At 46.5% G+C, this 10037-nt stretch overlaps 1 protein-coding gene across 1 annotated transcript in view; it reads right to left on the bottom strand.

Moving 5' to 3' along the window:
- Nucleotides 1-2544: 2544 nt before the first annotated feature.
- The window catches only part of ANKLE2 (ankyrin repeat and LEM domain containing 2), a 52347-nt gene continuing 44854 nt past the window's right edge, over nucleotides 2545-10037 (bottom strand). Inside the window, exons 12-13 of the mRNA XM_038762401.1 lie at nucleotides 9197-9328; nucleotides 2545-6014 (exon numbers count right to left, since the gene is read on the bottom strand). Of these exons, the coding sequence (XP_038618329.1) occupies nucleotides 5762-6014; nucleotides 9197-9328 (385 nt within the window). The 3' untranslated portion in view covers nucleotides 2545-5761. The remainder of the gene's footprint in view (nucleotides 6015-9196; nucleotides 9329-10037) is intronic.

Raw genomic sequence — 10037 nt, 5'->3', positions numbered from 1 at the left:
CGTTTATCCTGCATCTACCCCAGTGCTTGGGGATTAAGACTCTGAGCCCCATGGTGGGCTTCGACTGTGTCCAAAACAATTAGTTTGCATCTACTTTATTTGTACATTTATTTATTATTTATCTATTTATTTGTACATATGTATTCTATTTATTTTTTTTTTTGTTAATATGTTTTGTTCTGTCTCCCCCTTTTAGACTGTGAGCCCACAGTTGGGTAGGGACTGTCTCTATATGGACTTCCCAAGCGCTTGGTACAGTGCTCTGCACACAGTAAGCGCTCAATAAATACGATTGATGATGCTTGGAACAGTGAGTGGCACCTACTACACTCTTAATACCTTAAAAAAAAAATCCCCTTGAAAGTAAGTGTGATTGCTTAGCCAGAACGTTAATTACCAGTTGGTATTGCTCCTTCTGCCTGCCTTCTTAGAGGGTGAGCGGGTGGGATTCCTGCCACGGTTCACTTAAGTCGCACGAGCTGCTGCAACAGTATCACGTGGTTCTTCATTTCTTTATTAAACTGGTAAATTACACGTTGTCTAGATTTTCAGATGAATCTTTTAATGGGGTGCCAAAGAGAAGCAGTGCGGTTTCCCTTCCCCACAGCACCTGTATATATGTATATACGGTTGCACATTTTTATTACTCTATTTATTTATTTATTTTACTTGTACATTTCTATCCTACTTATTTTATTTTGTTGGTATGTTTGGTTCTGTTCTCTGTCTCCCCCTTTTAGACTGTGAGCCCACTGTTGGGTAGGGACTGTCTCTATATGATGCCAATTTGTACTTCCCAAGCGCTTAGTACAGTGCTCTGCACATAGTAAGCGCACAATAAATACGATTGATTGATTGATTGATTTATAATAATGATGATATTTGTTAAGCACTTATGTGCCAAAGAGAAGCAGTGCGGTTTATAACGATGATGACATTTGTTAAGCACTGATGTGCCAAGCACTGGGGAGGATACAAGGTGGTCGGGCTGTCCCACTTGGGGCTCACAGTCTTCATCCCCATTCTACAGATGAGGTCACTGAGGCACAGAGAACTCAAGTGATCTGCCCAAAGTCACACAGCTGACAATCGGCAGAGCTGGAATTACAGTGGAAAGATCATGGGTTTGGGAGCCAGAGGAACTGGGGGTCTAATCCTAGCTCTGCCAGTTGTCTGTTGTTACCTGGGGTGAGTCACTTCACTTTTGGGGGTTTTGTCTCCTCATCTGTAAAATGGGAATGAAATACCTGTTCTCCCTCCTCGGAGTGTGAGCCTCCTTTGGTCCAACCTGGTTATCATCATCCTCAATCGTATTTATTGAGCGCTTACTGTGTGCACAGCACTGTACTAAGCGCTTGGGAAGTCCAAGTTGGCAACATCTAGAGACAGTCCCTACCCAACAGTGGGCTCACAGTCTAAAAGGGGGAGACAGAGAACAAAACCAAACATACTAACAAAATAAAATAAATAGGATAGATAGGATAAATAGATTATCCTCTATCAATCAATCATATTTATTGAGCACTGTGCGCACAGCACTGTAATAAGCGCTTGGGAAGTACAAGTTGGCAACATATAGAGACAGTCCCTACCCAACAGCGGGCTCACAGTCTAAAAGACTGTGCCCAGTACGCCCAGTATCCTGTATCCCAGTACGCTGTATCCCAGCGCCCAGTACGGTGCTTGGCACAAAGGAAGTGCTTAAATACCACAGACACTAATAATAACGACGGTATTTGAGCGCTTACTAGGTGCCAAGCACTGTTCTAAGCCCTGGGGGGGATACAAGGTAATCAGGTTGTCCCACGTGGGGCTCACAGTCTTCATCCCCATTTTACAGATGAGGGAACTGAGGCACAGAGAAGTGAAGTGACTCGCCCAAATTCACACAGCTGATAGAGAAGCAGCATGGCTCAGTGGGAAGAGCCCGGGTTTGGTCATGGATCAATCAATCGTATTTATTGAGCGCTTACTATGTGCAAAGCACTGTACTAAGCGCTTGGGAAGTACAAGTTGGCAACATATAGAGACGGTCCCTACCCAACAGTGGGCTCGCAGTCTAAAAGGGGGAGACAGAGAACAAAACCAAACATAATAACAAAATAGAATAGATATGTACAAGTAAAATAGAGTAATAAATATGTACAAACATATATACATATATACAGGTATATTCTAATCCCAGCTCCCCCACATGTCTGCTGTGTGACCTTGGGCAAGTCACTTCACTTCTCTGAGCCTCAGTTCCCTCATCTGTCAAATGGGGATTAAGACCGTGAGCCCCCCGTGGGACAACCTCATCACCTTGTATCCCCCCTGCGCTTAGAACGGTGCTTTGCACATAGTAAGCGCTTATCAAACGCCATCATTATTGTCATTATTATTGTTAAATGGCAGAGCAGAGATTAGAACCCGTGACCTCCGACCCCCAAGCCCGCAATCTTTCCACTGAGCCACGCCAGAAATAATCATGTGGATGTAGGTATAGTTTCCAAATACCACTACCCCAGAAGAGCCCATAAAAGACTTCATTTAGATGCTAAGCCAAGTGTTGTTTTGCACTTTATTTCACTCCAGCATATTTATTTTACACACAGAACTGAAATAACAAACACTGGCACTTTGGAAGGTCCGGCACACACAATGCAGCTTCACCCACGATATGTAACACGCCCACACTTGCCCCCGGTTTGGAAAATTCAAATTGTGAAGGGCCGAAGACTCTGGAGAGTGTTTCATTTAGAAAATATGGACTCGGGATCATTTAAAGCACAATTGTTCCTCAGTTAACTGTTACTCAGAACTGTTTATCCAAATAGTTGGCTTTCCCAAGACAAAACTAACCAACTTGGCACCGTGTGAAACATTTTCTCCAAGACCTGATCTTCCAAACCCCCTGAACTTAATTTTCCCCTCGAAACGACTTTTAAAGCTACGGCCTGTCGAGATAAAGTATTTCCCTTATGTTAAAACTGTAAAAACTCTTCACCTGAACTTATGGGCCCATCAACTGAACAGCTACTCAACTTTGGGGGAGAAACAAATGCTGTGTGTTTTTTATTTTTTAAACAAATCTGAATTCAATCAGGAATGTACATCAGGGCCACTCGGTTACTGATTAAAATAAAAATTAAGTTATAAAGTAGATCCAAAACCTAAACACGCCCAGTCTCCAATTGCAGAGTTTTCCCTTTTCAAAATCCCGTGTGTTCTGCACAGAGTACATTCTCCCGTAAAGCACCCATTTCTCGGAAATCATATTACGTATCCATTTCTATGTCTCACAAAAATAATTAGATACCTAAATACCCTATTTTATAAAATATGTGGTCAGAGGCTTCTGTTTAGGCCAGAAATATAGAAAAGTAGAGTGCTACAAGTTAAAAAGGGACAAGAAAATAGCATATGAATATTAGTCAATGATCTCCATGGTGTTTTTAAAACATTGCCTGAGATGTTGCTTAGAAAGCTCTTTGTATGTATGCAACAGAAAGGAGAAGGAACTTCACATTTTGAGTTTTATTTGCCAGGAATTTAAAAACAAGAGGAATGGAGTTTTATGACATGCAGCGAACTTTTGGACACTCAGTGAATAATGGCATCTCTTGAGCTAATGTTTTGAGCAGCTATTTTTTTTTTATAGACATAGAAGCAGAAGTAAAGGTCCAATATATGCCAAAAAATTAAAAAACCTTTTAAATGTACTAAGCATAGCTGTTTGAAGAACGCTACTAGGTGACCAAGAAGAAAAATAACGGCTGTTAGTTTTATTCACATCTGAGAGAGAAAAAATTGAAACTTTAAGTACCGAATATCACATTAGTATATCTGTTACTTCAGCGGAGGCTTAGGGAGGACTGATATTATTGCGAATTTAATGCCAATATTTTGACTTATTTAGAATGTTGTCTAGTTATGGGTACGTTCATGACTTCTACCCATCTGATGTCCACGTCACAGAACCAAACACTAACACTGTAATATATTCTTTTGAACTTGGAAACCAAAGGCTAGATTCTAGCGTTCGGATTTGCCCTAACCGCCCTGCACGCAGGAAGAATATCCTTTCACGTCCGTATCTATTAAACAATTTCAAACACTCGGGTTGTCGTTACACGCATAAGTTGCCTCAACACTCTGAAAAAGCAAGATTAAAAAAAAAAATAAAATATATATATACATATATATTTTACAAAAGGCACTATTAAGCTTGCCAAAAGCATCAAGTGCAGTTTGGGAGTTTGGACCAAATGCTGAATCTATTCAGAACGGAGGACAGTTTTGGGTACGGAACGATGATTTTCCTCTACAGTGTGTGCTAACACCTGGGTGGGATCATTGAATCCAGACCCTTACCTCTCCCCACCGCCACTGATACTTTGGATTTCCTTCCGAACTCACGTTCCTCTGCCGCTCGCGCGCTTGGCGGAAGTGTCGTCGGCTGAAAACGCGTTTCGCCGAAAACTGTTTTGAGAGCCAGAATAAATGCCATTTATGTTCACTACTCAGTTGACGGTGGGGAGGGGGAAGCACGGTCCGAATCCCTGATTTGGATCATCCGGGTGGTCTCCCGAAAGTGTTCGGAAAGGTCCAGACGGATGCACGTTAGGTAACGGAGTCATTTTTTAAGTGATACTGCGACCAACAGAACTCCAGATTGGGGCGGGGGGAACCGTCCTGTCCTTTACCGCGCTGCCCAGAGTGCAGAAACAATTTTCTACGAAATACCACGGAATACTCTCAAAATTAAAGGACAGGACCCAGGAACTATCACCGGACTCCCCCTTACAAGCTGATTCTCCTCTCCATCCCTACCTAGCCTTTTAAAACAGTTTCCACTCCAAGGAAGGTTACAGAATCCTTGAACATCTCCATAACGCACCACGCTAACCTGGACTCTTAAAAAGAGTCTTAAAAGTACATCCCTAGAGTGTCACGCGAGGCAATCTGTCACTCCTGCCACCCGGGAAGGACTGCCGTGGGAAGAGCTCAGGGTTTTTCATCTTCAAATGAACACTCTGAACTGTCTCTAACGTCTTTAAAACTGCCAATGCTTGCAAGGTTCTGAGCTGGGAAGGGATCTAAAAAGATGTCCGCGTATTTGTCCTCCCTCTCCGCTTCTTCCTAACAAATCAGTGATATTAACCTGCCAAAAAGGCTTTCCCATCACATACTATATAAAGCTGTAACCAAAATGTTGCAAACAGCCAAATTTCACCTTTGTTTGGAGCCCCCACCCCTACCAAAAAAAAAAAAAAACAAAACCCCACTTAGAATCACCGTAGCAGGCTGTAACATATGCCACAGCCTCCACATTTACCTCCATCACCCCGGTGAATCAACAACTGACAAACCTACCCTCGAGGATAAACTAGTTCGGTTTCAGTCTGTTTTTCTATCGTGAAGACCCTTGTTTTTCATCAAGAATTGGGCTTATTTTTTTTTCCCCCCCAAAAGAGTGTATGTACCGAGGCTGCTTTACCATTACAAGCACTAGACAATTAAGATTTAATGGTGTCCCCGCTGCAATACCGTACGTCTCACAAGTCACCCCGGATCTGATCGGGTTACCGGATCAACAGCTCTTCACCGCTTTCCTTTACAACTGCATATTTGTCCTCATCAAACGAGGATGAACAGTCGGGATAGGCCTTGTCCCGGAGTAGTGGAGCCACGTGAATTCCCTCCCTTCCCCGTTTAAAAAAAAAAAAAAAGCAGAAGTGAAGACCGCCTCCATGTCCCCCGGAGATGCGAGTCCACTCTAGAGGGCTGACGGTTCGGAAAGGCGACCTAACTTTAAAAGCAGGAGGTGGCTAGCGTAGGCCGGGCTGTACCGGCCGGGGCTCCCCAGACTAGGGGAAAAGGAAGAGGAGGAGGAGGAGGAGCTGCCGTATTTCCCCGGGCTGCCCAGCCCCGGGCTCTGCCTTCCGGGACTGGGACAGGTTGAGCCGTGAGGAGACCCCCGAGCCGAAGCCTGGAACCTCAGCTTCCCCTTCTGCACGGGACTCGGCCAACTACGGAAAAACCAGAGAGTTGCGTTAGGGTGGTCAATCGCTTAAAAATCAAGAGTGGTTCCGAAAAGGGGACAGCGCGCGGTGACTCTCGACTCCTGACCGTGGGGCAGACGAAAAGTGATGACGATGGCGTTTGCTAAGCGCTTACTATGTGCCAAGCACTGTTCTAAGCCCTGGGGAGGACACAAGGTGATCAGGTCGTCCCACGGGGGGCTCACAGTCTTCATCATCCCCATTTGACAGATGAGGCCACTGAGGCCCAGAGAAGTGAACTGACTGGCCCGAAGTCACCCGGCTGACAAGTGGCGGAGCCGGGATTAGAACCCATGACCTCTGACTCCCAAGCCCGGGATCTTTCCACGGAGCCACGCTGCTTCCCAATTTCCGCAGGCAGCACGTCACGTCACCAGGGTCGCGCTCAGCCTGGAAATCTCAGCTCGGGAGTTCGATGCGCAGGGTTGTTAATTTTCCACAAGTTCAGAGAGGAGTTCTTGGGAACTTCCCCAAACCTGAAAGAGCTATGAGGAGCCAGCCTACTTGCCAGGAACATGAGGAAGCCGTGGGTGGCCCCGTCCCTCCCACCTCATCTGGGGCCTCCGGTTATCATCATCATCATCAATCGTATTTATTGAGCGCTTACTACGTGCAGAGCACTGTACTAAGCGCTTGGGAAGTACAAATTGGCAACATATAGAGACAGTCCCTACCCAACAGTGGGCTCACAGTCTAAAAGGCAGGGAGAAGGCTGATGCAGTAGTCCAGACGGGATAGGATGAGAGCTTGAACGAGCAGGGGAGCGGTTGGGATGGAGAGGAAAGGGCGGATCTGGGCAATGTTGCGGAGCTGAGACCGGCAGGTTTTGGTGACGGCCTGGATGTGAGGGGTGAACGAGAGAGCGGAGTCGAGGATGACACCAAGGTTGCGGGCTTGTGAGACGGGAAGGATGGTAGTGCCGTCAACAGAGGTGGGAAAGTCAGGGAGAGGGCAGGGTTTGGGAGGGAAGATGAGGAGTTCAGTCTTGGATATGTTGAGTTTTAGGTGGCGGGCAGACATCCAGATGGAGATGTCCTGAAGGCAGGAAGTATCTCCCAGCTGGTTGCCCTCTGACACTCATCCTCTCAATCTACCTGCATAGGAGTTGGTTGGAGGGGCAAATCGAGTCAACCTTATCATGCCCCCAGTTCCCTATCACTGCCACCACCACACTATTGAGCTCCTCGACCTCCCTTCACCTATCGCCCGCTCCGCGGATCGGGAACCAAGCACTTTTCCTGAAATTTCCAGTCGCTCTGGCTAACTTCTGAAGGGCAGAAATGGACGTCTGACAACTGCGCCTCGTTCAGCCAGCAGCGGACTTTGACTTCGCTGCCTCAGTGCCAAGGGTTCCCCGGGCAAAGCGCCTCTGCCAACGGGAGCCGCCCGGCCTTCCGGCCGGCACGCTACTCCTGCGGCGGGGCGCTGATAAATACGAAGAACCTAATTACAAAACTCAGAGACAATTGTACAGACTGAAAGGCAGCTTTGGCTAATACCTTAAATATGCAGGTTTAGCAAGGAAACTCCTGGCACTGAGGAGCTAACGCTGGCCAGACAGTACAGCACCAGGTGACAGTTGGTCTCTCAGATATATAATTTTAAAAATTAAAAAGATCTTAAAAACACCAACGGCCAGTATGGCTGGCCACTAGAGGTGAGCTTTTAAGAACAAAAAAAGCGCAATTAAACCTTCTAGACTGCGACCCCATTGTCGGGTAGGGACTGTCACTATTTGTAGCCAACTTGTCCTTCCCAGGCGCTTAGTCCAGTGCTCTGCACACAGTAAGCGCTCAATAGATAGGATGGAATGAATGAATGAATGAATGAAAGCCCTGAGGTTTGGCTCTCTCTCGTCACAACATCCGAATTGCATACAGGCCCAGTTAACGATAATAATTGTGGTATTTATTAAGCTTTTACTAGAGAAGCAGCGTGGCTCAGTGGAAAGAGCGTGGACTTTGGAGTCAGAGGTCATGGGTTCAAACCCCGGCTCCGCCAATTGTCAGCTGTGTGACTTTGGGCAAGTCACTTCACTTCTCTGGGCCTCAGTTCCCTCATCTGTAAAATGGGGATTAAGACTGTGAGTCCCCCACGGGGCAACCTGATCACCTTGTGACCTCCCCAGCGCTTAGAACAGTGCTGTGCACACAGTAAGCGCTCAATAAATACGATTGATGATGTCATGGGTTCAAATTCCATTGTCGGCTGTGTGACTTTGGGCAAGTTCACTTCCCTTCTCTGTGCCTCGGTGACCTCGTCTGTAAAATGGGGATTAAGACTGTGAGTCCCCCACGGGACAACCTGATCACCTTGTGACCTCCCCAGCGCTTAGAACAGTGCTTTGCACATAGTAAGCACTTAATAAATGCCATTATTATTAAGCGCTTAGTACAGTGCTCTGCACACAGTAAGCGCTCAATAAATACGACTGATGATGTCATGGGTTCAAACTCCATTGTCGGCTGTGTGACTTTGGGCAAGTCACTTCCCTTCTCTGTGCCTCGGTGACCTCGTCTGTAAAATGGGGAAAGACTGTGAGCCCAACGAGGGACGATCTGATCACCTTGCATCCTCCCCAGCGTTTAGAACAGTGCTTGGCCCATAGCGCTTAAAAAAACCACCAAAATGATTAAAATATTATTATTATTATTCTGTTCTAAGCACTAGGGTGGATACAAGCAAATTGGGTTGGACACGGTCCCCGTCCCACTTGGGGCTCACAATCCAAATCCCCGTTTTGCACCTGAGGGAAAGGAGGCACAGAGAAGTGAAGTGACTTCTCCAATGTGGCAGAGCGGGGATTAGAACCCAGATCCTTCTGACGCCCAAGCCCATGCTCTAACCACTAGACCACGCCGCTTCCCAGTTCTACAGACTTGGGCAGCAGTATGTAACCAATCTCCAGGCCTGGACACCAGAGGACTGCACAATGAACCTCTATGTCACTTTTGTCCCGCTGCGGCCCTTTCCAGACCATCTTGCGATCTGGTCCCGAGCGTGGTTCACCCGCTGCAGCGCTCGGGTTTAAAATGCCAAACGCATTTCGGCATTTTACGGGACTCTGCCAAATCTGACTACTCCAGAAGCCGGGCAACCACCAGCCACCGCTGAGACACGGAATCGCTCTCCCGAATCTCCACCCGTACCTTTGCTGGGCGGAAGCAGAGTAGGACTGCACGGTTTTCTTCCATTTGTAAGTGACCGGGTATTTCTGCGCGTCGATCTCCACGTGCTCCAAAGCCGCTAAAACATCCCGGTCCAACTTGGAAGGCTCGTCTCTGAAACGTAAAATAGACCGGATGAAAACAAGACACAAAAAGCTCACAAGTAATTGTTTGTTAATAATTAGCAGAAAAACGTGATTATTTCTGGTTTACAGCCCGACGGTCGTTTTTTGGGTTTGTTTTTTTTTAACAAGCTCACAGTTGAAAGGTACAGGCAAACGATGGGTCTATAATTAGCTGCAAGGGGCATGAAAAGAGGCAATATTTCAGTGACTAAATCTGATGTCGGGGGCTTCGAATGGCCGAGCCAGCAACGACTGGAGAGTCATTTAGGCACGACGAGAGGGATGACAGGAGGGGTGATTTCCCTCCAGCAAGCCCAAGATGACCATCAAAGTGTCGTATAGTAAGGTCACCTGGGTACTAGGATGCTACCCCAGATCTATAGCGATTTTTCTTACAGCAATGAAGGACTGTTTGGCACTTCAGGTCCCAATAAGCTAAATAACAATGTCAGCTTTCCAGCAAACTACTGATGATGATGATGATGATGATAATAATGGCATTTATTTAGTGCTACATGCCAGGCACTCTGCTGAGTGCTGGGAAAGACCCAAGACTCTTGGTCTTCCCCAGCACTATCAGGTCAGACACGATCCCTGTTCCAAAAAGCATTCACAGTTTAAAGAGGCAGAACAGGAACTGAAAACCTATTTTACAGATGAACTGAGGTACAAAGAAGTTAAGTGACTTGCCCCAGGTC

The sequence above is a fragment of the Tachyglossus aculeatus genome, chromosome 21 (genome assembly GCF_015852505.1).
Source record: "Tachyglossus aculeatus isolate mTacAcu1 chromosome 21, mTacAcu1.pri, whole genome shotgun sequence".
NCBI lineage: Eukaryota > Metazoa > Chordata > Mammalia > Monotremata > Tachyglossidae > Tachyglossus > Tachyglossus aculeatus.
This window is presented reverse-complemented; position numbering and strand designations above follow the sequence as displayed.